Source organism: Mus caroli, unplaced genomic scaffold (assembly GCF_978045245.1).
Source record: "Mus caroli unplaced genomic scaffold, Mus_caroli_1 scaffold_14, whole genome shotgun sequence".
Lineage (NCBI taxonomy): Eukaryota > Metazoa > Chordata > Mammalia > Rodentia > Muridae > Mus > Mus caroli.
The window spans coordinates 106,684,757-106,711,864 of NW_028227269.1; the positions used below are offsets into that span (position 1 = coordinate 106,684,757).

General features: G+C 52.5%; 2 protein-coding genes across 6 annotated transcripts in view; one reads left to right on the forward strand and one right to left on the reverse strand.

The window, feature by feature from the left end:
- Evl (Enah/Vasp-like) overlaps positions 1–12,226 on the forward strand; it is a 125,133-nt gene extending 112,907 nt beyond the window's left edge. For 3 of the 4 annotated variants that reach the window (XM_021178559.2, XM_021178558.3, XM_029484429.2), the window contains exons 7-14: positions 144–265; positions 3,525–3,585; positions 5,206–5,269; positions 6,947–7,013; positions 7,100–7,162; positions 9,755–9,821; positions 10,096–10,153; positions 11,746–12,226. In XM_021178559.2, coding sequence (XP_021034218.1) covers positions 144–265; positions 3,525–3,585; positions 5,206–5,269; positions 6,947–7,013; positions 7,100–7,162; positions 9,755–9,821; positions 10,096–10,153; positions 11,746–11,783 — 540 coding nt within the window. In that variant the 3' untranslated portion in view covers positions 11,784–12,226. The remainder of the gene's footprint in view (positions 1–143; positions 266–3,524; positions 3,586–5,205; positions 5,270–6,946; positions 7,014–7,099; positions 7,163–9,754; positions 9,822–10,095; positions 10,154–11,745) is intronic. The other variant, XM_029484430.2, reaches the window with a different exon arrangement.
- Positions 12,227–14,031: 1,805 nt separating this feature from the next.
- Degs2 (delta 4-desaturase, sphingolipid 2) lies at positions 14,032–26,367 on the reverse strand. 2 transcript variants are annotated; one of them, XM_029484779.2, is made up of 4 exons: positions 26,212–26,343; positions 21,263–21,377; positions 15,843–16,585; positions 14,032–14,405 (listed from the first exon to the last, which is right to left on the reverse strand). In XM_029484779.2, exons 3-4 carry the CDS (start codon positions 16,557–16,559, stop codon positions 14,259–14,261), a joined length of 864 nt encoding a protein of 287 aa, XP_029340639.1. In that variant the 5' UTR covers positions 16,560–16,585; positions 21,263–21,377; positions 26,212–26,343; the 3' UTR covers positions 14,032–14,258. The 2 variants fall into 2 exon arrangements, with proteins under 2 accessions (XP_029340639.1, XP_021035274.1); XM_021179615.2 differs by lacking the exon at positions 21,263–21,377 and having other exon boundaries at positions 26,212–26,367.
- Positions 26,368–27,108: the final 741 nt, after the last annotated feature.

Genomic DNA, 27,108 nt, shown 5'->3' on the forward strand with positions numbered 1-27,108 from the left:
GGCCTACCAAGCCTGTCCCTGAGCCTCCCTAGATTCTGGTTTTCCATGGACTTGAGAGTGTTAAACTAGCAGCCTCGCTCCTAGGATCTTTCTGTTCCCACCACTGGGTCAGCATCTGACACACACTTCTTCCTTACCCTCAGCCAGAAGATGCATCTGGAGGCTCCAGTCCTAGCGGGACTTCAAAGTCCGATGCCAACCGGGCAAGCAGTGGGGGAGGTGGAGGAGGCCTCATGGAAGAAATGAACAAGCTGCTGGCTAAGAGGTGGGTACAGTGCCTCCTAGAGGAAGCCACTGTCCTCAGCTGAATGTCATTGCTAGTATACATTCAGGGGGCCTAGAACAGCACCCACTGCACTTGAGAGACAAACAAAGGGCTGGAGAGATGGCTCAGCAGTTAAGAGCACTGACTGCTCTTCCAGAGGTCCAAGTTCAATTCCCAGCAACCACATGGTGGCTCACAACCATCTGTAATGAGATCTGATGCCCTCTAATGGTATGTCTGAAGACAGCGACAGTGTACTCACATACATGAAATAAATAAATTACAAAAAAAAATTTTTTTTAAAAAAAGAAGAAAAACTGAGAGACAAACAAATACAACACAGTCCCAGAGTTTTAGAGCTCTGCCTACAGACACCCCACTGCCCCCAACACTACTTCTGTAGGCAGCGTTGGCCTTCCCAGACCTCCTAAACAGTCTAGGCAGACATGAAGCAGCCTTCACAGAACAGTATGTCAGGGCCTGCAAGAGGAAGAGACGGCTCACTGAAGAGGTTCTACCTGTCCCCTGCTTAAAGAAGTGCAGTTCCGTGGGCTGAGGGTGGCAGAGGTGCCGGCCGGGCAGTGTTCAAGCACAGGCTGAGAAGTCGGCACATGGAAGACTGAAGGAGGCCAGCTGGAGAGGAGGCTGAAACAGTGCCTCACTGCCCAACTGGATCTCAGAGCTGAACAAGGCTTCAGATAACAGGAGAAAACATTTTAGAAAAGAAAATGTTTGTACCCTCCTTCAATCTAAGACCAGTGAGCTTAACAACTTGGCTTGGATGATGGATCCCAAAAAACAGGATCTCTAAAAACAGGAAAAGGTTAGAGTTGCCAGGAGCCAAGCAGACTCCAGGTGCTGAGGGGTCAGAGGTGGGGTCCAGGCACTACAAAAGCAAACGTGCTTTGCACAGTCTGTAAGGAACAACCAGGCAAGTCTTTGAAATCTGCTTCATGAGATTAGCAGTCCTGCAGCCTTTTCTCCTGCTTCTCTTCTAGCAGGGCTCCACCTGCAGTGGAGAAGTTACAGGGTGAGCGCCTCCTGAGGGCTGCTGTGCTGGCACAGGCACTTACGTGCCTCTCAGGAGGCGCTCACCAGTGGCTTGGTCTGTATTGTCTGTGTGATGGAACACATGCCCGATCACATGTTAGGCAAATGACTACCCCTGAGGAACACTCTCCGCACAGGCATCCCTCTGATTTTAAGAGATGGAACGTGGCTTCTGGGCATCAGTGGGCATCATGGGGTAAAGCGACTAGGCAGACCAGTGAAGAGACCTTTGTCACCCAGGAAGAGGTGATGACAGATGCGGTGGAGCAGGCAAAGGTTAAGCTAGGTCAGAGTGGGAAGAAATAGAGAAAGAGAATTGATGAACTTACTGGTCCTAGTCTGTGGGGGGAATAATTTGCCAAAGGCCAGTTTCCACAGGTCGGGGAAACTGAGGTGGGTGTAGAATCAGTGATTGATCATTCAGCAGACTTTTCTCTGAGGGCGAAACTTGATTTACTGGAGCCAGTGAGAAACTCTTTGGAGCTGGCAAGAAAAGGAGGAGAAAATTCACACACACACACACAGATACACACATGCACACACAAACACACACAGAGATACAAACACACATAAATACACACACATACAGAGACCCTCAGACACACATACACAGAGATACAAACATACAGACAACACACACACACAAATATATATATATATATAACTATTTTTTCTTCCACAATTTATATATCCTAACAAAATCTTTCAAATGGTACAAAATAAATCACAATGTGATTACCTTCTACTTTTCATTAAGTGATCCATTACAGTGAGTATTCTTAGAAAAACATATTTACCAATACTCTCACATGAATAAGCGTTTCTTAGTCCCCAGGGTGCATCTACTCATTAACGATTTTTTTCATTAAGTAACATCAGGAAGCTAGGGCAAAGGTGAGTACAAGAAATTAGTCATCACCTTGCTCGCCAGCCCAGCCTCGGGAAGGAAGAGGTGCATCAGCTAGGACCAGTCAGGCTACCATTGTTTCTTGTTCCCTGTCCTCAAAAAAATTCCCTCACTCAACTATTAATAGTGTTCCTTTCTGACCTTCAAATTGTTCCCCAAGGCCACTCACAATCTACATCTCTAAATTCCTTCTAAGGGTGGTGGTTGAATCATTTATCTGCTCCAGTATGGATGCTTGACAAAGCTCCATCGCTATCACTGTGAGTGGCAGTGACACTGCCCAGTGAGGCTGGACGCCCCTCAGAGTTTCCTGCACTCATGGACTGTGAGGCAGCCACAAGCAGGGTGGTTCTCCACAGCAGCTGCGCCGAGGCATAGGCACAGCCACCGTGCTTATGCTAGCTGGCTACGGTGGACCACAGTCCATGAGTTCTAAGGCTGTTTTGCTGTTCCTCTTTCTTGCCCCGTCCTGAGACAGCTTGTGTGAGCCCTGCCACTGGCAGCCGGAGACAGTCCTCAGCACACACAGGCTCACTTCACTCCTGGCAGGCTGCTCACCTCAGGTTATGAGAGGCCTCACAGTTGAAGATGCACTGGAGCACATTGCTGGGAAGTAGAGGCCTGTGTCTACACCTGGGAGGAAGCAGATGCAGGTGACATTGAGACCTGGACGCACCAGTAAAGTTAGAGTCCTGTAGAAGATTCATGCGTAGGAGGAAAATGCAGGAGTTGAGTATAGAAGAGCCCTGCTGCTCTCCTGGGTGCTTTTAGCTCCTTAGTGTTATTCTAGACTGGAAAGGGTGTGGCTAGCTTAACTGAGGTCCAGGACACAAGTGTGTAAGAGAAAGCCTTCCCCATGTGACATGATGCTAGAGCTGAGGTGCTTCAGCTGCAGCAGAAGCCTCCCACAGCTCTGACTCAGAGAGACAGACTGGTCCAGGATTCCAGTCCCTCTGCAGGCCTTAAGTAACCCTGTCCCCTGGGGGACCTAAACACTACCATGTCTCTCCCTCACAAACGATGGCCACCACCAGCTCAGTAAGCAAAGAAACACCCCAAGTGCTTACTTCCTGCCCAGACCAGTTTTGAGTCTAGGTCATAGGTGAGTATAGAAAGTCTTAGCCACTAGCCTTGGCTCATGAAAGTAGGGTGCCTAACGAGTGGCCTATCCACATAAGCCAGCATTCTAAGCTACACACAGTCTGTCAGGGAACCAAGTGTGAGTGGAGGCAGCCCAGAGTTCCCGTCCACGGGGGACCTTGGGAAGCTGATTTGTATTTTTTTTTTCTCCCCAACATCTAGGAGAAAGGCAGCCTCCCAGACAGACAAGCCCGCTGACAGAAAGGAAGATGAGAGCCAAACGGTAGGCACCACTCTACCCAGCCGGCCCACACCCTCAGGCCTGCCTCTGGTGTAAGCACATCTCCCAGTGAAGTCACCGGAAGCTGAGTACCTGGTTTAAGACATAGCTGTGAGGGAGGGACAGGGATCCCGTCATGCTTCAAGCCCAAACAGGCTTGCATCTCCTGAGAATTCTTTTGACCAGACCCTTGGAGCCGTCACTCAGCAGGGAAAGCAGAAATAGACAGGAAAGTCCCAGCCTTAGAGAATCCCAGGGAACTCAGGACCATTATGCTCCAGCATGCCAGGGCTGCATCAAAGGGACTGGAAACATCTACTGAAGTCTGAAGTTAGAGTGGTCTTATTTCAAATTACTTAAAATTCTAAACAATCCACTTGAGTATCCATCAAGCCCAGTGGGAGCTGTGGTCCCCAGCCATGGCAGGGTTCTGGAACCCTGGACTCTTGTCCCTGGCAGGCATATGGAGATTGGTCTGTCAGCACAGAGCTCTTAGCCTCAACTTCTATTTATGGTGACCAATTTTTTTTTTATGTACATGATAAGCTTTCTTATTTAAAAAAAAAAAAAAAATGAGCCGGGCGTGGTGGCGCATGCCTTTAAACCCAGAACTTGGGAGACAAAGGCAGGTGGATTTCTGAGTTCGAGGCCAGCCTGGTCTACAAAGTGAGTTCCAGGACAGCCAGGGCTACACAGAGAAACCCTGTCTCGAAAAACCAAAATAATAAATAAATAAATAAATAAATAAATAAATAAATAAATAAATAAATGGCATTGTACAGGGACTGCTGAGTAAAGCCTCTAACACAAACAGCATGAAGGCTGCCTGCCTGGTCTTCCTTACATGCTTAGCCAGTGAGGTGGGTCTGGTGCCCCTGGGCTCTCGGCCTCCCTGCCAGTCTGTTCTCCTCATTCAGTCTCCACACGAGCCACTTCACTCGGCCTGGGCATGTGCAGTGCTTTCTGCTCACCAGATGGCCTCTCTCAGCCTGTACCTGCTGCATGAGCCTTACTGAGAAGGGCCTGCCTCTCAGACCCCTGCTTAGGAAGGTCACCCCCCATTCCCCAGCTCTCTGCTTCTGCCATGCCCTTCATACAGACAGGGCTGCCTGGCAGAACTGTCCAGGGACCAAAATGGAGTTCTCAACCAACTGCCCTGTGTCTTCAATGCCTGTGGCCTTAAGTCAGATTTGCTGGCCAGTGCCACTGGATATTTACATGGGTGTGTTGGGCCTCAGATTCCAGAGTCAGCACTGGCTTTTCTTAGGTGCCAGCAAGTACTCGCTAGCCTCAGCTTCAGAATACTTCAGGCCATAGAGCCTTAAAGAGTGGCTTTCACTAGTGAGGCTCTGTTGAAACCCTCGTCGGGCCTCTTTTTTTTTTCACCTTTAAAAAAAAAAAAAAAAAAAGGCAGATCTTCTGTATAAATAAGGCCTGGGCAGGGTGCTGGGGTCCCAAGAAGCTGCTTTCCTGAGGTCCCTGCTTCACTGTCTACAGCCTGGTGATGTAAGGATTGTGCTCTTTACTGAGAGACATAGACTGAGCCTATGCCTTGAGGACATGCAGGAAGCAAGCTAGCTTGTTGCTAGCAGACTAATGACAGGACCTTCTCTCTCACTTTAGGAAGACCCTAGCACCTCCCCATCCCCAGGGACCCGAGCCACCAGCCAGCCATCTAATTCCTCAGGTAAGAGGGTACCTACCCTACAAGTCTTGAGATCTTAGAGCAAGCAGTCAGCTGATACGGCCACTTCACTCTATGGATAAGAGCATCAGATCTACTGAATTCCAGGTCCTCAGAGCTTCCACACTTCCCCAAGGAGCCGAAGCAGACAGCTAGGCAGGTGTGACAAGGGGCCCTTGATCTGGTCCAGCTAAGGGAAGAACACTAACAATTCCATTCACAGTGGAGACATCATGTAGGGGCTGGAGACTCAGTGGTGCTGGGGTTTTTAACCATCCAGAGCCTCCACACGTTAGTCTAGCAAGCTACCACGCTACTGCTTAGCCACCCCCCCTTGACCAAGAAGCTATTTAATGTCATACTTGGTTTCTCCTGTGTAATGTCAACTAGACTAATGCTACAGTTAGATCACCAATCCACCTTTCTCTACCAGAAGCACAACCCCTGACTCTGCCCCAGCCCCTACAGTTAAATGTGGCCCCCGGTTTGTGATTAGGACAGTGTTATGAGACTTAGCTAAGGGACAAGACCCAGAAGCTGGCTTCAACTAGCCACACACTCACTGTCAGCTTCGAGCCAAGCCTGGGGCTCATGAATGTGGGAAGTGAAGCAGAGGAATCAGGTCGTCCACTGAACAGATGGATGCTCTTGTCAGCTTTTGTTCACACCAGTGTGCATGTGTCCAGCCTTCCCTGGACTTCCTGAAGTGCTGCTGCCTGCATTAGATGGCTTGCTCATTGTCACTGTCCTCATTTCCCTACTGTGGGTTACGGGGATTTCCTATGCTTAGCAGCTTTTGACTACCCATGGCCAAGCATTCTGCTTGAGGCCACACACCTGGAGAGTGGCTGTGGTCCAGATCTTGTGTCTATAGGCCCCATGCACCACACACCTGGAGGATGGCTGTAGTCTGGAGACTTTGTGTCTTTAGGCCCCATGCACCTGCCAGGTGGCTTTGAGGTAACCTGCCTCAGACCTGCGGTTGCTCTGCAGACAAGACTCAGCTTAGGGCAGGACAACCCAATGTCCCTTTGCTTGACCCACGGCCAGTGTGTTCTGCTCAGTTCAGTCTTTCTCCTGTGAATTGAAACATGAATTGTAATCTAGTACAACAAAGGTTGAGTATTCACAGTGCAAAAATGCAAAATGCTCCAAATTCTAAAACTTGCAGTGAATTTCATATGAACTCTGAATCTGCAGTAACCTCTGGTTCCAAGCATCCATATGAGGCCCTCAGCCTGCATACTAGGAAAAGGGAAAGCTACTTCAGGCTCAGGAAGGAAGCAGGCCAGACTCAGTGTGAAGAGACTAGTGGGCAGAGGTTCAGTGGGATCCAGGAAGCCTGGCCACCGGAGATGTACCAGGACAAGACCAATGAGAGTGTTGGCTCATATCCCTGCCTGCTCATTTGTAGCTGGAGTTGCCACTTCCCTACCAGCTGAATCAAGTTCTATGTAGAATACTCAGGTTTCAAGGGAATAGTGGGGAATGCAGTGACAGCAGGCTACCTACAGTTCCTGCTGAAAGAGGACTGAGACTCGGGACCAGGTTGCAGCTCTACTCTTAGCATCTTCTACTGTGGCTCTGCACCAGAGTCTGAGTAGACTCCTGCGGAGAGGACTTGGGAGTGGGTGACACTGAATCTTCTCAGCTCTGACCCTTCATGAAATGAATTGGCAGAGGCTGGCCGAAAACCCTGGGAACGGAGCAACTCGGTGGAGAAACCTGTGTCCTCGTTGCTGTCCAGGTGAGCTGTTCTGGGAAGGGCCAAGAGACTGCTCTGCGGGCAGGATCTGGTACCGGTTCACATGTCTCTTTCATTCCATGCCGTAGAACCCCGTCTGTGGCAAAGAGCCCCGAAGCTAAGAGCCCCCTTCAGTCGCAGCCTCACTCTAGGTACCGACAACCCTCCTGCCCATGTGTTGCCCAGGCTCTGCGGCCTCCTCTGTCCCCTGGCTCATGACTAACACCCCCAACCCTGTCTTGTGTCTTAGTATTAACAACTTGCTCTGGGAAGGGTAGTCTGCTCTTTCAGACCTGGAGAGAGGCAAAACTAGAGGCCATCACAGGGGTGTAGGCTGGCTTCCTCTCCTAAGAAGAGAAGGCCCAGGCTCTGCAGAGGCATGACTGTCAGAGGAGAGAGAAGCAAATCCAAGCAGTCAATCCCTCCCACCAGCACCCTGTCCTTTCAGATCGTCCTTGGGGCCCCTGTCTCTGCATGCAGCACGCATAGTCGGCCTTCTTGAAAGTCAGCTTCTCCCGTCCTTGTTTCCCAAACCAAATGCCAATATAACAGCAGGATAGACCATTGAAAACTCAGCTGACCCAAAAGACAAAGATGGTAACTGAAGCCAAATATGCCTGCATTTGAAGGTCCGTGAGCCCGTACTAGGCAATCTCTCTACTGGCCACCCCAAATGGGAGCAAGCAGCTCTTGTCACAGAGCAAGTGACTGCAGAAGCCAGGCTTGCAGAGTAAAACAAAGTGGTGAGCAAGAGCTCTAGCCCAGCCCTGACAGGCAGACCATGGGAGCCAGGCTGCGTGCCAGGGACAGCTATGGTCCCTAGAAGCTCCAGGCCACATTGAGGGCACTGATGGTCTGCGTGGAAGCTCTAGAGAGGGGTTGGCCATGCCTCTGAGTGAGAGAATGTGCTGCCGAGATTCAGGAAGCAGCCATCAACCAGAAGAGATGGAAGATGGTAGTGCCTTGAACACAGCCACCCTAGCAAAGTTGAAGAACAGGCAGTGTGGCTAGAGGCAGAAAGACTGACCATGAGCACTCAGGCAAGCTGATTTCCCACGCATATGCTCGCTGCAGAACACCTGACACAGGAAAGAAGGAGGGCTGGCAGATGAGGCTGGAAGAGACCTGTGGTCTTCCTCAGAGCTAGTCCTTCCTTACTGCCGTGGCTTCTCAGAGATGCTCCCATCTCCTCAGTGTCCTTCCCTGGGCAGACACATGGCCAAGGCCTCTCTTCAAGAATGAAATTTCGCCGGTCAGTGGTGGCACTCGTCTTTAATCCCAGCAATTGGGAGGCAGAGGCAGGCGGATTTCTGAGTTCGAGGCCAGTCTGGTCTACAGAGTGAGTTCCAGGACAGCCAGGGCTATACAGAGAAACCCTGTCTCAGAAAAAAAAAAAAAAAAAAAAAAAAAGAATGAAATCTCTTTGCAGCTTCAGGCCAAATTTGATCTCCAGTGTTTTTGTTATGATTCATTTCCACCCTCTCCTTTCTCTCTTGCTTTCTTTTTAATTTTTTAAAATTCACTTTATATCCGGATCACAGCCCCACTCCCTCTCTCTTCCCAGTTCCACCCTTACAAACTCCTCCCCCCATTGCCCCTTCCCCTTCTCCTCAGAGAAGGAAGCCCCCCCACACACACACACACACTGGTAGCATCCCACCTTGGGCATCTAGTCCCAGCACTGGTCTCTAGTTTTACTGAAAATGTATAGGAACCACCTGCTCACAGCATACATGCTGCTCATGATGGCTGCTGCGTGGACGAGGGACAGCTGAGGCATAGAGAGTAAAGTAGATGATTCAGGTCCCCAGCAGTCACTGCTGAGATGGTGCCTGCAGCCCATCGGGAAGACCTGAAGCTTGGGTGTGTTTGCCTGTCAGGACCCAGAATTCCAGGTAGACCTGTTCAGCACCATAACTGACTTCATTTTCAGCCTCTTCTCCCAAATTTTGGAGATCAGTTGCCCTCACTCTCCTAACATCACCCCTTACACAGCAAGTTGTCCCCATAAATGGACATTGAAATTCCATCACATCCCAGTCTCCCTTACCTGATTCCAGCCTCATACCTCTCCCTGGAGCCACAGGCTTCAATAGCTCTTCTGTCCACATGGACAGAGGATTGGGTCCAGACTATGTCTGCCGTCAGCACCCCACCATGTCCTGAAAGACCTGGAGCTAGATTCACATTGTGGCTAGTGAGTATCTGGGAGAGTGCCTGTGCACGAGGCATTGAGGTTCAGATCAATGATGTCAGTCCAGAGCTTGTTCAAAGCATAACCAATAAGAAGGAGCAAAGCACATCCTTGAATGCTTCAGGAAGAGCAGAAGTAGGGGAGCCACTTCCTGCCCAGGGAATGCTAGCTGAAGTGCTACCCCAGCATGGAGATAACTACCAGAGTTCAGCTAGGAACACAAGCTCCTTGTGGCAGAAGACATGATTAGTACCGCCCCTCCTCAGGGAGGCAGTTGGCACAGACGCAGTCTGGCTCAGTTGCCTACTCTGCATAAGGCCTTTCAAGCCAGAAGACTGTTCCTGTATGACCCATGTCCTGATTTGGACTGGGAAATGTGCTTAAGGGATTGTGGAGAGACCTTTGAGAGGCAGGACTTGCACAGCCTTTCCCAGAAGCCCTAGGTAAAATAGAGTAGAAGGGCTGGGGAGCCCAAAGGAGAGAACTCTGACACCCCAGGCCTCCCCAGCATAGGTGCCTATAGACCCTGGCAACCACCTTCCCATTCCAGGGTGAAGCCTGCTGGGAGTGTGAATGACGTGGGCCTGGATGCCTTAGATTTGGACCGGATGAAACAGGTGAGAGCCGGGGGGCAGTCAGCAGGCTGAGGACTAGCTCTATCCAGTGGGTCTCATACTTGACTGCCACAAAGGCAGGAACCTAGCCAGAAGAGGAAAAGGAGAGTCTTGAGTTCCCTGCAGCCTGCTTCTGGAGCCCCTCCCTGTGGGCAGCCATCATAAACTGAGGGGTGGTGAGGGCAGGGTTTGCCCAGGGCCAGGCTGAGGGAAAGAGCCCTGCAGCATACCCCTGGAGCCAGCGTCTGTCCCTTCACTGTGAGGCTCTGCCCAGCAGGAGATCCTGGAGGAGGTGGTTCGGGAGCTGCACAAGGTGAAGGAGGAGATCATTGATGGTGAGTGGACCTCAGCCAGGGTGCGCTCACTTCCCTCCCAGCACCCCACTCGCCCCAGTGAGCAGCCCTGGAAACAGGTGCAGAAAAACAAAGTGCTTTACCAAGACTGCATTTCTCTCTGGGTGTGGCTTCTGTGTCTGAGACCTCCCTTTCCTCAGCATCCTCTCAGATCACGTGTGCAGGAGAGGATGGGTGTGGAAACACCCCCTAGTTTCTGTCCTTTCCTGTTCACATCTGTTGCCTGCCCAGCCCTGCCACTGCTGCCTCTGGAGGGCGATGAGCTTCCTTACAGCCTGCATGATCCTGTGTACGAGCAGACATGGTGTTCTCTCCTTCCCAGAAGAGCTCTGGGAAACTAAAAACTGAGACTGTGACCCTTGTGTCACACCTGACCCCACCAGGGCCTTTGAGGGCTGACTTGGGCTGGAACAGAGCAGCAAATCATAGCCTGCACCTGCACCTGCACCTGCGCCTGCTGCCCACATGCTGCCTCACTTCTCACTGGTTCCCAGGCTAGCAGCAGTGAGTGATTGCCCTAGAAAGGCCTATGAAGCCAGAGGGGCAGCTAATGGCAGGCTCCCATGGGGAAGATGTACTGTGAGGACCTGGTGGCTAGTCTCTATAGCAGCTACAACCCTTGGCCACAGAGGGCGCAAGTCCTGTCTGTCCAGTCCTACTGGATTACAGGTCTGAGCATTCATGAATGCAGGGAAGGAAACAGTACAGCTAAAGAATAGTTGGCTGCCAGGCACTTCCAGCTTCCGGGTGGGGCAGGGCAGGGCGGGGTGGCAGGGGCTCCCTTTCTGGCACTTGGGAAAATAGCTGGGTAGGAAACACTGAGTGCAATAGGCCATCTTCAAGATAGCTAGCTGCCTGGGAAGAGACAGGGAGTGGAAAGTGGTAAGATTGGTAAGAAGTGATGAGACTGTCTCTCTGCAGGGAGGCAGGGGCACAGAAGTCACTGCTCTCCTGTCACTGCTTCAGTCACTTCCTGCCATCGCCGTGTAGGTCCATGCTCTGAGCCCCAGGAAAGTATGTGAGGGTCCTGACCCTGCAGAGATCCCATTACTTAATGGTGACCCTTCTCTGACTGTTGGCTCCAGCCATGTCTGTCCACTGGGAGGATACCAGAGGCCTGTGAAAGAGGGAGAGTGTGGGGAGCTAAGCGATGGGGTGCAGAATGAGGGGGCCGGAAGAAGAAAGGCATTTGGGAAGACTTAACAGATGTTCAAGTGTCCAGAACAGAACCTGTCCTAGAGGAGAAAGGCCAGGCCATGGTACTAGCAGAGTCCGTAACAGCTCTGCAGCCAGAGACTCCCGTTCTATCACATACACCTCTGAGCGGATGTCAGAATCAGGGAAACTCTGGGTCCCTCCTACAAGAAGCCCAACCCAGCTCTGGGGCGAGGCATAGTTTTTGGCTTTTCCACGTTCCTGTCTTTAGGGGTAGAAGCCCATGAGGGCTAGGTTTCCTCCTCAAAGGTCTGTATCAGAGCTGCCATGCTGCCGGGCCGCTAGCCCATGTGTGCCCATGGCAGCCTGAGCAGGGTCCTTCCTTCTACACTGAGCCCGTTCTCCTGTCCTGCCTTTAGCCATCAGGCAGGAGCTAAGTGGGATCAGCACCACGTAAGACGGCACCAGTCCTGGAGGATTGCGAGGAGCCGTGCTGGCCCCAGCGAGCATCGAGCCTGCAGAAGCTGGGATGTACTTAAGTCTCAACCTGTGATACAATATTAAAATGAGGAAACAAACTTCAACTCCTGGATTTTTTAGTGTATCTGACACAGAACACCGGGTCTATTCTTTTTTTGTCTTTTATAATTGCTTATTTAAGTGTACATTCCTTTGGTTTATAGAGAACACTCCCAAATCACCTGCTTTATTAGATGGCTTCCAAGTTTTCTCCTAGGTGACACTGTTGGCGCCTCAGCTGACAGGGAGCAGCTGGGTGCGGTGTGACCTTTCCATGCCACAGAGCTGTCAGAAGGCAGCACAGCTCCAGCAGCCACCGTGTTACAGTCTGTCTGTCCACGCAGTGCGCGTTGTGTCCACATAATAATAAACTGTTCACTGTCCAAACTCAGGCTCTGGCTCGCTCTCACGCGCCGGCTCTTGGCTGCCCTGGTGGACATGTGCAGGCCAGAGCATGCAAGGATAACAGGAGAAAGGGGTGCCTCAGAAAGCAACTGGGCTCCATCAGAACAGCCCCAGGAGGGTAGACAGGTTACCAGGCACCTCCTACTGGTAGAGCTGAGCCTCAGGTCCTGCACACAGCCCCAGTGTTTCAGGTGGGTGGGCTGTGAGGATTCCATGTTTATTGTGCCAGGTGTCAGAAGTGGTCCTGAGGCTCAGTGAGGCTACAGGAGGCTTTCACCACCCAGACTCCCTGATTCCTGTGACACTGCCAGAAACAATCCATGGCCACCCGGGGAGGGTCCCAGTACTTAATCTCCATTGTGGCTACAGGAAGCCTCTGGCTCTTGATGTCAAGGGTCATGTCAATATGGCCAGGAGAGTAGCCATGGGGACCTTGTGAACTCCAATGGCCACCAGGACCATAGAACAAGGTGCCTGCTCAGTGCTAGGGCTGGGTAGGAGCGGCTGGGGTGAGGTCCACAGCACATCTCATCTCACTGGGTTCCAATCATCCTAAAGGCCAGGAATGTGAGAGAGAAAAAAACGGAGCAGCTTTAGGAGGCCTGGCCACAGCAGCACACCCCATATTCCTGAGAGGAATGTTGCTATAGCCCTCACAGCATCTGTCAAAATGCCCTCAGCACAGCCCGTTCACGGCACCTTCGGAAGTACAGTTAAGCCCCATACCAGCCTCCAACATGAGAGGACGTCTCAACACAGCCTATGACACTATCTACAGAAGAGGGCTGGCTGGCCTGGCTGAGGTGATGCACATCCAGGAGATTAGGGTGGCAGCTGGCCTCACTGGCATTCCCTCCGTCCCTGGATTAGCCTGTGTGCACAGGGCGGGGCTACCTGCCCTGGCTCAAAGTCCAATCTCAGGAGTCCTTAGACCAGGCCTTCTAAGTCATCTCAAACAGTCACTATTCAGGGCCACCTGTTCCTAGAACCACAGAGGCCACTCCTAGGCATGAGGCAATGGCTGTGGCACACCCTCCCTCCCTGGCCTCCTTTGTGGTGGTGTCCTTGGTCAAGCCTGCCACCTCAAGCTTAGGCTATAGTGGGAGCGGTAAGGCTGGGCCCACTCTTGTGTCTCTCTATCAAGTCATCCTCTTCCAGCACGCTGCTGCTACCTGTTTTTGGACATCAGGACCAACCATGGTCCAGCCTAAGGCTGGTCTAGTCACTAAGGCTGCCTCTTTAACCACGGATAAGCCATCGCATCAGTATTTATGCCCCATGCCTGACTCACACACATGCTCAGCCAGCCATCTGACTTGGGAGCCAGTTCCATGTAGGATGGGGTGAGATGAACCCCATGCCGTCAACGTGACCTGGCCCTGTTCAGATATATGGACTCAATGCTGCCAGCCTGAACTGTTTATATCTAGGGACTAAACACTGCTTGCAACCTGATCCATCCATGTCTAGGGATATGGTCTTATGCTGCCAGCCTGACCCTAGCCAAGCCTAGGGTTCCACAACTCAGAGGGGCTGAAGTGGAACTGTTTCGCGGCATGGAGGGAGGGACCTTCTGCAGCCCGTACATAGATGTTCCTCCACATTGGTGGCTGCCTCGGGCCTTCTAGAGCCTAAGGGAGTCACTTGGGCATGGGGCTTGCTAAAAGGAGCTACACAGGTGCTGGACTCAACCTATTTGGATTCAGGCCTCATTCTCCCAGGTTCAGGCCAAGACTCCATCCTGCCCGAAAGAAAGAAAACACATAGACTATAAAGGCATATTAGATTTAATTTCGGGCATAGAGGAAGGCATCTCCGTGGGACTGCCTGCTCCGTAACCTGGGCAGTCATAGCTAAGACCCAGAAAGTTCAGGTAAGCCTGGTTACTCTGTATCTATCTACTTGCTGGGCCCAACAGACCCAGAAGCAGCTTAGACTGCAGGAGCTGATGCAGGCACACGGGCAGGAGGCGTATGGCTGCTCGATCTGGACTACTGGTCGGCAGGGCTCACAGGTGGTCCTTCGCCAGCTTACACTTGCGCTTAACCCTGGAGTAGGGTCCCATAGAGTCCTCAAATACGAAGTCCCAGAGCACTTTCACCCAGGAGTGGTGCTGCGGCAGGTGGTCGTAATATTCAGGTGCAATCTTCCGCACCTGTGGAAAGGGGGTGGGGTCAAGACTGCACCTTGACTGGTTAGTGAGTAAACACACACACGTATACACGTAGGTAATCAGGGTGTGTCCTCTATGAGCCTGCAGAGTTCTGAGACCGACGCCCTGCCGGCCTTGGGTCCTACCCTCACCCCTCACTTCCAACATCCTATGCTCTGCCAGCCTCCGAGCCTCACCACCGTTCACTATTTCCTAAGTGATCACACTTCCCCCAGGGAGTGCTGCAGCCACAGCGCCTATATAACCAAACTCCCGAAGTGCTGGAGAGATTGTCTTCCCACCTTCCTAGGGAAGCCATCGCTGTGTCTAGTGGGCCCAGCAGACAGCCTTCTCTCCTGTGGAGAGCAAGTGCTCTGTGAAAGGCTCCTGTCAGGCAGCTTCAGTCGAGACTCGGGCTTGGCTCCTGAGATGTACTGTCCCCTCCTCTTTTTTTTTTTTTTTTTTTTTTTTTTTTTGGTTTTTCGAGACAGGGTTTCTCTGTATAGCCCTGGCTGTCCTGGAACTCACTTTGTAGACCAGGCTGGCCTCGAACTCAGAAATCCGCCTGCCTCTGCCTCCCGAGTGCTGGGATTAAAGGCGTGCGCCACCACGCCCGGCTGTCCCCTCCTCTTAACCTCTGCCCTCATTTCAAATGTATATTTGAGTGTGACTGTTGTGGAGGGGGCAGACAGCTTCGTAGTTGCATGAACACATCACCGGGACAACCAAATGCATCCAGCCCATCAATGTACACATACTAGACACATTCACACACACACATGCACACACACACACACACACACACACACACACGGCACCCAAGGAGGGCATACACAAACATACTCAGAACAGGAGCCCCCTCCCCCACTGCTGCCCCTCGCACACCTAACATTCAAAACCTCCAGTCCCTCTATTTCAGCCTCAACACCCCCCCCTTCCACCTCAGTCTCCCTTCCCTTATTAGCTTCCCCTCCCTGTCACTACAGCCAGAACCCATAGGATGCAAGGAAAAGATCCACCTGTGCTGCCTGGCCAGCTCCAGGCGGGGCACAGTATGCCTCTGCTGTCCCAAGGCTGTGATAAGAAATGAGCACCAACAGGCAGGAGGTAAGAAGCAGGGTACTTCTCACAGTGTCCATTGATACAGAAAAGGAAGCTGAAACGGGGCAAGCACCTGACCAGGGACACACCAGAGCCCATCAGCCAGGTTCCAGCAGTATACTAACCTAAGCTGCTAACCTGCACTCGCTTAGGAAACTCTGCCCTCTATGGATCTGCCGCCTCCATCTCCAGTCACTGGCTTACGTGGTATAGCTTTTCCAAAAGTGCATAACTATCCCCTTACCAGCACACAAAAGAAAGGCAGCCAGGGAATAGCCAGAGCCCTTCCCATCACTCCCTACTCCTCCCATGCCAGCTCAGCCTGGGTTGAGCACTTACCAGTGGCAGGTAGTAACCAGGGATACTGGGGAAGTCGTGGTGTTCCATGTGGTAGCCCACATTGAAGGTGATCCAGTTGAGGGGTCCATAGTAGGAATAAGTCTCGTGGCCCTTCAGGAACATATAATGCTCAGCCACAAAGTGGCCAGAGATAGGGTGCAGGCCCAGACCCAGGAGGCTGCTGCCTAGAAGGTAGACTATGGGCTTGATCCCCCAGAGGGCAAAGATGGCGACATCAAATGCCAGCTGCACCAGGGCGTTGAGGATCTCCATACGTGTCACTACCTTGGGGTTCACACAGAGAGGCCTTAGTGAATAGAAGAAGGGCTGAAGCACCAGCCAGAGTAGCTTGCGGGCCGGTGTGCAGAAGAACCAGCCCTCGAAGTTCGTAGGAATATCCACATCCAGCCCGTCTCCGCCCAGGTAACGATGGTGGTCCACGTGGTACTTTTTGAAGGATGTAGCATAAGGTAGGCCAATGGGCAGATTAGCAAAGATGGCAAACCAGCGGTTTCGGGAGACACAACTTGTGCCAAAGGCAGTATTGTGCGAGATGTCATGGATGGCCAGTGTCAGCGAGTGGTTGATGCAGCCACCAAAGGCATAGGCCCAAAATAGCAGCCATCGCCAAGAGAGTCCCCGGACTAACCAGCAGGCCAGCACCTGAACCAGTACCATTCCCAACACAGTCCACTTGATGTGGGGGTCTGGCCGCATCAGGGCCTTGATGGCTGGGTACTTGGCTACAAGGAAGACAAGGGTGATGAGTGATTCAGCATTTATTGAACCCTCATTCTCCTGCCAACTCCCATCTTCAGCCCCCAGAAGTCCCTGAAAGTATACAGCAGCCCAGCCCATACCCTTCATGGGTCTTGGAGAGGCATGCAGTCGCTCTAGTTTGTGTCTGGGAAGAGTTGCAGCCTGGACTGTGGAGTGCAAAGGCCCTGCCTCTGACCTCCTTCCAGACGAGGCTAGGGAGACTTCGCAGGTCGGGGGAATTTGCCACTAGCTGAAATAAATTATAGGTGCTACCACAGATCACATGAAAACCAAAGTAGCCGCAGAGACACAAGGCTCACGGCCCCCAGTGTTCCTGCAAACACACCCAAGTCATGGGGGACTGGGAACTTGGACGTGGCCAGAGAGGGATGATGTGGTCACCCCCAAACTTCTCAGACACTTGGGGTGGACAGGCATGGCTTAGGAGAGAGCCCCTAAAATGAATAAGCACTGCAGAGAAGCTAACAAAACGTCAGCTGTCCACACAGCAGTGAGTATCCATCCTTGTGTAGTTTGTGCCTTTTTATATTTTGTATTCTAGAAAAGGAGCAAACAGCGCATACGGAAGTTAGCCAAGCCCCGGAAGGACCTAAAAGGAAAAAATAGAACAGTAACACATTTAGATTTTTGGTACCTGGAGACTAAGGGTGGGGCAAAATGAAACCACTGGGGCTGTCCTACAGGAGGGCCAATCAGCTGCATCCATGAACAGAGGGCCATCCGAAACCCAGAATGATGGATCAATACATTCCAAGATAGACCAGACGGAGCCAGGTCTGCTCTGTCCTCTGGCTCCCTGGACAAGAACAGGCATCCCAGAGATGGGGTCCCCACTGTCCTGCAGATGGGAAGGTCAGCCAGGCAGGACTACCTCAGTTAAACAGCATCAATACGCAGCTCCCCCACCCTGTGAGCAGTCAGTGGCCTCGACTTGCCCTGCCCAGGAATGGCCTGTGGAGAGTATCTCCCAGGACCACAGCAAGGACTATGGTGTTCACTGGAACTGGCAGGGCCATGTGAACTGCAATGATGGCTGTATAACATGTGACTGTCACTAATGCCTCCAGCCTGCACTCCTATAAGGGACAGGGGAGCAGTCCAGTTGCCTAGTGCACACAACTCCTTGGACTAATCCCCAGCTCTGCAGGAGCAGAGTGTGCTGGCACACACCTGTAATCCCAGCATGTGGGGGTGGGGGTGGACGGATCAGAAGTCTGAGATATTTCTTGGTTACATAGTGAGTTTGAGGCAGCCTGAGCTGCATGAGATTGTGTGTGTGTGTGTGTGTGTGTGTGTGTGTGTAGATAGATAGATAGATAGATAGATAGATAGATAGATAGATAGATAGATAGATAGATAGTATAGATAGATAGATAGATAGATAGATAGATAGATAGATAGATAGATAGATAGATAGATAGATAGATAGATAGATAAATTGTGTATATGTTTTATCACAAGAAAAATAGAAAACAGTCAAGCCAGGCAGTGGTGGCACACTCTTTAAACCCAGCACTTGGGAGGCAGACGCAGGATCACTGAATTCCAGGCCAGCCTCGTCTACAGACTGAGTTTCAGGACAGCCAGGGTTACCCAGGGGAACCCTTTCTCCAAAAACAAAACAAGCTTGCAGAAACCTCTATCTCCCAAACACTTCATCTGAGCAATGGGCAGGATCCTAAGACAAGGCCCTGTTAGCTGCCTAAGAGATTTCAGGGCCAAGTGGAGGCAGCTGCCAGAGTCTGCTTGGAGAGGCTCCTGATGGCACAGGGTGATGGGCATGGGCATGAACCAGCCGTTTCCTTTTGGACTGTGCCCACAGTTCCTTACTGGCCCTCAGGTATCTGAAGAGCCTAGGCTCTAGGAAACCAAGCTGCCCCCAAGCTGACTGCATTGCCTGTTTTCATATGATACCAGTCATGAGCAGAACAGTACTCCCCCTAAGGTGCTCATGTGCTGACCCCACAGCCTGTGATCACCTTAGGTGAAAAGTCAAGAAAAAGAGATGTATGCATCATTAAAGTCATCACAAGATTCCCCGGGCATGCAAGAGCAAAACTGGGGGCCACTGGATCAAATGGAGCATGAAGGGTGAGGCCACCTATCTTGGGACACAGAGGAAGTCCCGTGAAGAAGGTGGGTGACTCCAAAAGCCAGAGAGACCAGGGGATCTGCTCCTCCATGGGGCTTTCAGGATTGCTGCTCTGTTGATGAGGATTTCAGCCCAGTAAGGCAGGGCCAGGACACTAACGTACAGAGCAAACATTACTGTGAAGTGACAGACACCCAACTGATGACTCCATTCTCAGCCTCCTCCTCCTCCTCCTCCTTCTCCTCTTCCTCTTCCTCCTCCCAGCCTTGGGACAGTGGCCAGCCAAACTCAACCTGGCCTCTGAGGACCCTGCTGCTCCTCAATCCTGGCAGGATGGACAAGCCAGCAGGGCACACCCCCTGCATCATCCCACCAGACTCAGCAAGGGCATGGCACTGGGCACACAGGATGAACCACACGCTGTGAGCCACACTCCGGCCTTCACTCGGAGGACTGATGTACCTGCTGCTACTTGGGGAATTGGTTTGGGGAACAGATGAAGGTCCAGGATCAGGACACCACCACGGAGTGCCTCAGTATTGCAGGAAAAGGGACGCTGCTCATGGGGGACACAGGACCATGGGGGAAGGCAGCAGAGGATATCTGCAGGAAGTCTCTGTCCCCACCAGGAAAATCACATGCAAAGTGTCTGAGTCTGTGCACGCCAGCAGCTTCCCAGTCCCCTATGGTGGCCCCTGTGTACTTGCCTCACCCACTCAGCCTCCCTCAGGTGGCAGCCAGCCTCTTCCCTCCTGCCCAGGAACCCACTACCTCTAGCTAAAGGCTTCTATAAGGCAGCTTCCCTTGCTTCCCCTTGGAAGGGAGCCAAGCATTGGCACAAGAGGGCAGATCTAGCTACATCTGTGTCAAGTGAGCAGCCTCAGTGAGCCCAGGCACTGGCTTAGATACAGGCCAGCACATGTGGCACACATTTAAGGACACAGCCTAGTGGCAGTGACTTAGCTGGAGGTGTTCAGACTGAGGGGTGTTTGCTTAATGCCTCTTTCCTCTCCTCTGCCCAGACCACTGCAAGAAGTCCCGTGCACTTCCTCCTGTCCCCAAAGACTCGACTGTGCCCTGAGTCCTAGCTGGCCCTTCTTAGCCTCAAGTCCTCCACCGGGCCTGCCATAGAGGAGACATGTACCACATGGAAGGAAGACTGTATATCCCCTCCTCAGCCTATCCTCATTCCTCAAGCTGCTTCTTGCACCCCCACATTACTGGTAAGCCCTTTGCCCAGTGGGCATCCCACTTAAGTCTTCTCTCAGTGGGCATGGGCAGTATCCAGCCTCTAGCCTGGATACCCTGCACATGCCTCAAGCGTTCTGGCCTCGGCTAGACAATCTGAAGCCCAGCCCAACAGCCATCTATATACTCGGCAGCCAAGCATCCTCAGACTCAAGCTGGCACCTCTCTTTAGGCTGCTCCCTCATGCTCCACTTCTGATGTGTCTTCTCTGACAGCCCCAAGAGCTAGGAACACATGCAGGCAGCATCTTCCTTGAGGGTGTGTGGCCACTAGATCCCAGGAGGCCTGGCTGCCCCAGATTTGCCACCTACAGGTTAGTGCTTGTGTTCTTCAGGACCCACCACCTAAGGTGAGAACCACACCCAAGACACGCCTAACCTGTCCCTCTGAGGAGCCGCCTCGGGTTTTCTTTTTCCAGAAAACTTTGTCATCAGGGACATTGTCAAGAGCTGGACAAGAGAGCACCAGAGAGGGACAGCCAGCTGCAGGCCACTCTGCCACTCACCCCTTCTTGTCACATGGAGATGGAGATCCCTCCCTCTCTTTGGTCTGCTGTATCGTCCCTCCAGTGAGGCCGCTCATCACTTCTACTCTGGAACCCCATGCTCGCCCCTCCCAGCCTCCCATGAACCCCATCCAGGATAGGATTCTCCTACTTCTTTCCCAGGGAGGCTAATTAATGCATAGGACCAGTCTGGCTAAGGGGCAGCAAGTTTGCCTCCTGTGTCATAGGAGCCTCCAGCAGTCAGGCCTGTCTGGCTCCCTCCACCAAACTGCCTAGTGATAAAGGTGCCACCCAGCGTCTGTAGGCCAAAGTGCTCAAGTGAGCACCATTCCACCAGCCCTTCCCAGCCACAGCTGAGGGAGGGACCTCAGACCAGCCTGTCCTCATCCAGGCACCCAAAGCCTTCCTAGACGGCTTCCTCTCAGCTCCGCAACAGACTGTGAGAATGTCTCCCACTGTTTTGATCTTTCCCAACCACAGATAAGCCTGGCTCTGCCCCAGCATATGGGAGGCCCTTGGGAGATTCAGCACAGCACAGCACAGAACAAACAAACCAGTGGTCCAAAGAGCCTCCTGAGTCTCTTGGCTGCCTTGCCTCCTCACCCACCATTGTTAGACTTGCTTAAGCTTTATCCTGGTGGTGGATACGGATCCGGGTCTCTGAGGATCTCCAGCTGATGAGAGGGGGATGGGTCCATCTTAGAATTAGGAGCTCATAAGGGGCACATAGTGTGTCCTGGCTAAGTCGTTGTGAGAGGGCCAAATGGTGTGCTGGACACTTCAACTGAAACTTACCCACTGAAGATGTCAGGATAGTTGTGGGTGGGAATGGCCTCGGGCCCTAAAAAGTGTTTGGGGTGATGGAAGTATTCTCAAAACTGGGTCATGATGAAGAGCATTGGAGTGTGTCCTTAAAAGCAAGGATATGCATGACATGTTAGTATACCACCATAAGACTGTTAAAAACAAAAGAGGGAACATGACATTAAGACAAACTCAGTGCAGTGTCCCGGAATTCATGCCATGCTAACAAGGTTTGACAGAACTCAGGCAGCCCAAACTTACATCCCCCACATGTTGGGTTAGGAAGTGGGGCCTCTGCTGATTAAGATGGAGCTCCTGTGATGAAATCAGTGCCCTTAAACAGTAGATCAGAGTGCTCCCTCAGACAGTATATCAGAGTGCTCCCTCAGACAGTGGTTCAGTGTTCTCCCTCAGACAGTAGATCAGAGTGTTTCCTCAGACAGTAGACCAGAGTGCTCCCTCAGACAGTAGACCAGAGTGCTCCCTCAGACAGTGGTTCAGTGTTCTTGCTCAGACAGTAGACCAGAGTGCTCCCTCAGACAGTACACCAGAGCTCTCTCTCAGACAGTACACCAGAGTGCTCCCTCAGACAGTACACCAGAGCTCTCTCTCAGACAGTACACCAGAGTGCTCCCTCAGACAGTACACCAGAGCTCTCTCTCAGACAGTACACCAGAGTGCTCCCTCAGACAGTACACCAGAGCTCTCAGACAGTACACCAGAGTGCTCCCTCAGACAGTACACCAGAGCTCTTTCTCAGACAGTACACCAGAGTGCTCCCTCAGACAGTACACCAGAGCTCTCTCTCAGACAGTACACCAGAGTGCTCCCTCAGACAGTACACCAGAGCTCTCTCTCAGACAGTACACCAGAGTGCTTCCTCAGTAGGTTAGAGTGCTCCCTCACACAATAGACCAGAGTGCTCCCTCAGACAGTGGTTCAGAGTGCTTCCTCAGACAGTAGACCAGAGTGCTCCCTCACCTTTCAGCTACGTAAGACCGTGATAACAACAAGGAAGCAACCCTCGCCAGAGCACATATCTGGCACCCCGGCTGATCCTGATGGCCTTCCTCTAGGGGTGGCAAAGGTGATTGGAGGGTCTAATGCTTCTGGTTTCTCTCAATCCCCTACTGGGCACCAGACACAATTGAGCTCTCCCCAGCACTGAGCGAGGACATCAGGTACAGAATTCCACCTGGGAACAAAGGCTGAGGGTGTGGCTTCCTAAAGAAGAGCAGGGGAGAGGAAGGTGACAGGGAAGGCAGGGTTGGTGCCTAGGGCACCTGGGCACAGGAACCAGAGTGACGATCTTCCCCAGGTCTGCCGCAGGGATGTACCCAGGAATGTGGAAATGAGCCACAATGGAAATGGTTACCGAAATCAGCAAATGCCACAACTCAGGGCTTTTAGTTCTTTGCAGAGAGCCAGTGAGTTCACATTTACCATATGCCAGTATGCACACATGTGAATGTGTAAGCGTGCATTTGTGTACGTGCTTATGCGTGTGTCAACAGAATGTATCCGTGGAAAGAACATCGAAGCTAAGACTCTGAAGAATATTCACAGAGTCAGTTGCTGAAGAGGTAAAAAGAGAAAAATCTAGCTGGGCGTGGGAGGGTCATGGGGCAGGCTAGCAGGTGCCAGCTCCTGGTTTCCATCCCTAGAGCCATAAAAATAAATAATCAGCTCAGCCCAGAACAATGCGTACAAAGGCCAGGAAGCTGCCTGGGCCTCGCAGATTGGGGAGAAGGCAAGCACAGAGGAGAGTTTAGAGGGTCAGTGGCTGGGTGCCCCTGATAGACCAGAGCCGAGGTTAGATCCTAGCAATGGAGGGTATAGCAGGGATCAAAGAGCCTCCTGAACTGCTGGAGGCCTGTACCCTACACCCCCATTTTCCCATTCCTGAATAGCACAGCACTGCACACCTGACCACAAAGCCCTGGGACACAAAACACCAGACTTCTAGGGAGTCCATAGGAATAGAGGCAGCCACAGAGCTGGGCCTGGCAGAGGAGGCTACAGGCTCAACCAGACCGCTGCAGATCCCAGCAAGAGGGAGGCTTCCTGCCAGCCACCCTGGAATCTCTCTGTGTGTGTGTGTGTGTGTGTGTGTGTGTGTGTGTGTGTGTGGCTAGGTGACCAGAGCCTCTCCTTCCCCTGGCTTACTTCCTCTGTACCCTAGACTCTCCAGCAGCATTTGGGTTTTCTGATCTTCCCAAAGGCCATTGCCACAGAGAGAAGTTGTAGCCTGGCTTTTCCTAAGCAAACAATCCAATAACTGACTTTTATTTCCTGGTTTCGTGTGTGTGTGTGTGTGTGTTTGTACCTTGCTTTTATGTTGGGTTTTTTTTTTTTTTAAGCAAACAAAATTACAAAGCTATTTATCTTCAAAGAAACAAACCCGAGTTTGTGTTCCTGGGCCTGGCCTGGTGTGTAATGGCTCAACTTCCTGGCCGCCCTGGCTCAGAAGGCATGTTCTTAGATGCCGCCATGGGATCGTATTTTCTTAGGACACTGTGCCAGGAGAGCGTGTCCTCGCCCTTGGAGACAACAGGAGGTGGACTTCGGTCTTATCACAGAACACTGGGGCCAACTCTTAGCATTGACTTCCTGGGAGAGTCAGTAACTGGCACCTGTCAGGTTGCAGCAGAGTTGGATGTAGCCATCAGTGGGCCATCACCCATCCAGACCTGTGCAAGCCAGGCCTCAGTGGCCTCTGGGCTATACAACACAGGACAAAAGGCTTCTCCTCTGCAAAGAGAAAGAACAGTTCCCTCGGGCTAGATTTCCCTTGGGCTGGGGAAATAAGGGGCAGTGTGACATCTGTCCCCATCCTCTGTGAGGCCACCCCTGTGGAGAAGGCTACAGTAACAGGTACAGGAGGCTAAAAGTAACAGTTCCAGTGAACGTTTGTGGGGATCTTGGCTAGAGTGTTTCACACATCACCTCCCAAGTCTGAACAGCAACTTTGTAAGGAAGTTTCTCTGATGGCCTTTCCCAACTTCCTCTTGTGGGCATGATTCATCCCTGGCTATAGGAACAGCCTTTCTGCCAGCCACAGAATTTCTGCTGCAGAGACCAGAGCTTGGGCGGTCGAGTTAGGGAGGCAGAACCCAGGGTGACCAACCACCCGCTTGGCCATGACCATCAAGTAGCCAGTGGGGTGGGGTGGGGGCTTCCTGGAGGAGGAGCCAATGAGCCATGCCTGGTGAAGCAGGAAAGACCAGAGCTCAAGCAGGTGAAAGAACACACATCCAGAGTCATCAGTACTAACCAGACAGGTTATCAGGAAGCCAGAGAGTGGCCCTACAGCAGGGGCATGAACGGAGCTCCCTAGAGATGACAGCCCTCTTACTGTGCCTGGACCAGAGCATCCCCCTCACCTCCCCACAGCTCCAGCCCTGCCACTGTTCCCCCATCAATCTTCTAGGAAGGCTGGATGTGTTCTAAGGCTCATGGTTTTGTGGTTAGAAAGAGAGATTTGGGGCTGGGGTGTGGCTCCCCTGGCAGAATGCTGCTTAGCGCATGCGAAGCCCCAGATTGATTCTTCATAGATGCTGGGGGTGGGGGTGGGCGCCTTTAATACCCCAAGTGGGAAGGCAGAGGCAGAAGGATCCAGATATCAAGGTCATCTATAGGAAGTCTGAAGCCAAAAGGAACTAGAGAGTTTTGGCTCTGCGGTGCATGTCTTTAGGAGGCAGAGAACAACAGAGGACCACAAATTTGAAGTCCACTTGGGCAGCTAGGAGTCAGGAACCTTTCATGTATCCTAGAGTCCCACATATCTTGCCAGCTCCCATCCCTCAGGAAGCCTACCTCATCCTCTCAGCAATGTACCAGGCAATGTAGAATGTGACCACATTTGGCAGCTCCCTCCCTCTCCCTACCCTCTCTCCCTCCCCCCCCCCACTCTCTCTCTGTGAGTGTGTGTGTGTGTGCGCGTGTGCACATGTGGACAAGCACAGGTGTGGTCTTTCTGGATCCCATGAGCACCTGTCCCTGTCCACAGGTCTTCCCTACCTAATGCCAGGTGCCCAGAGAATTCAGAAAGGGACACTGGAGAGACGGGGAGAAGCTGAGGAGGCCCCTGCCCCAGCCTCAGCACCCTCAGGCATCTGTTCAGCAAGGCACCTGCTCTCCTCCTGTGGCACAGGAGGGGGAACCAAGGTCCCTTCTGCTGTGCCTGGTAAGTTCACAAGAGTAGGGAGGATGCCTAACCCAGACATGTGGGAGACAACCACAAGAACAAACCCACAGAACAGTTTCTAGGTCCTGAGCCCTCAACTGCAGCTGCAGCAGCAGCTCAGGCGAAAACTGAATTTGAAAGATGTAAAAGTCGGAGGGAAGCTTGCACAGTTTAGGGGCCGGTCAGGAAGATGTCAAAAAAGTGAAAGCTCCAAGAAACAGACCCATCAGTTCAAGACCTGGCCAACGGCAACCTGGAGACCAGGAGACCAGACCGGATACCGCTGGCAACTAAAACAGAAGGTGGCCGTTGAATAAATGCGAGTTAAACTTACTCGAATTAAACCCACAGGAAACAGCATTACTGATCTGATGAAATACAAGCGTTTACAGATGCTCCAGCGCCAAAGGGATGGCGGGAGAGAAGGGAGTGTAGCATCCTTCAGCGCGCTGCGGAGTATCCGCATGACAGTGCCCACCCTGGGACCTCGGAGAGATCCACCGCAGGAAAGCTACTATCCTCCCGTGGGATCTTCGGGGTCTCCTGCGTCCCCAAGGAAAAAGGCATCTCCTGCTTCCTGAGCAGGGTCTGCACACAGCAGGCGCATACTAGCTGCAGGCGAAGAACCCGCGGCGCGCGCTGGCCCACCACCACACCACCCCTGACCCCCACCCCCCGTGCGCACTGCCCCCCGCCCATATCCTATTCACCCCATTGTGGCTACTGTATCCCAGCTAGATTCGCGCGCTCTCACCGAGCATCTCCTTGCGCCTCTGGGTGTGCGGTTGGTCGCTGTAGACCCACTCGAAGTCGCTGCGGGCCGCGCTATTACCCATGGTGGGGACGTTGGAGCCCTAGCGAGCTCTCCGCCGCGCAGTGTTCACCTGTCACAGCATACCTAGGTGTCGCGGGCGGGGACCTAGGGACCCGGGCGGGGCCGGCGGGGGCAAGGGGCGGAGTTGAGGCTAAGTCGCCTCGTGGGCGGACCTAGGGGCGGGTCGCGGTGGTCCCCTGGAACCCAAGCGGCCTGGGTTGGGAGATGCGGTCACTCCCGTACCCTGGCAGTCCTGCAGGGGCCGCCAGTAATCTTGGATTCCTGGCGGTGTGGCAAAGCCCTAGGCAACTTGTAGGCGGTGCGCTTCGGTGCACACCTGTCTCCGTGCCAGAGTTGCCTTACAGTGGAGTGCAGTTCACGCTGTGACTCTTGGGTGTCTGGGTCTTCTGATCATGGAGTTCGGGTCCCCACAGGGGAGTAAGTGGGAATGTTGGAGGAGAAGAAGCTGGGAAGAGGGCTATCTGGAGCGTGGGACAGGCAGGCCCCAGCAATGTCTTCCCCTGCGTGTCCCGGCAGAGGGACATAAAGACACAACAAAAGTGCAGAAGAGTCAAACAGGAGGGCTGGAGGTATAGACATGATTCAGGGTGATCTGTGTCATGGCGCAGATTGGTCTTGGAGCAGCTTCTGCACTGGATCTTGTAGGACAAGTAGCTCAATAGCCAGAGAAAAGGGAGGGGGTTGATGGTTAGGGGATCCGCAGGTGCAAGGCTTAAGAAGTAAGGTGCCTCAGGCATCCTTTTTTTTTCTTAATTGGATATTTTATTTATTATTTATTTACATTTCAAATGCTATCCCCTTTCCCCATCCCCCCCA

Excerpts from the sequence above, each read along its gene's own strand:
- Degs2 (XM_021179615.2), bottom strand. The coding sequence starts at position 26,293 with ATGGGTAATAGCGCGGCCCGCAGCGACTTCGAGTGGGTCTACAGCGAC. Across the intron at positions 16,586-26,211 it reads GAGGCGCAAGGAGATGCTCG|CCAAGTACCCAGCCATCAAG; the intron begins GTGAGAGCGCGC and ends TCTTCCTTGTAG. Across the intron at positions 14,406-15,842 it reads CTGGTTACTACCTGCCACTG|GTGCGGAAGATTGCACCTGA; the intron begins GTAAGTGCTCAA and ends CCCTTTCCACAG.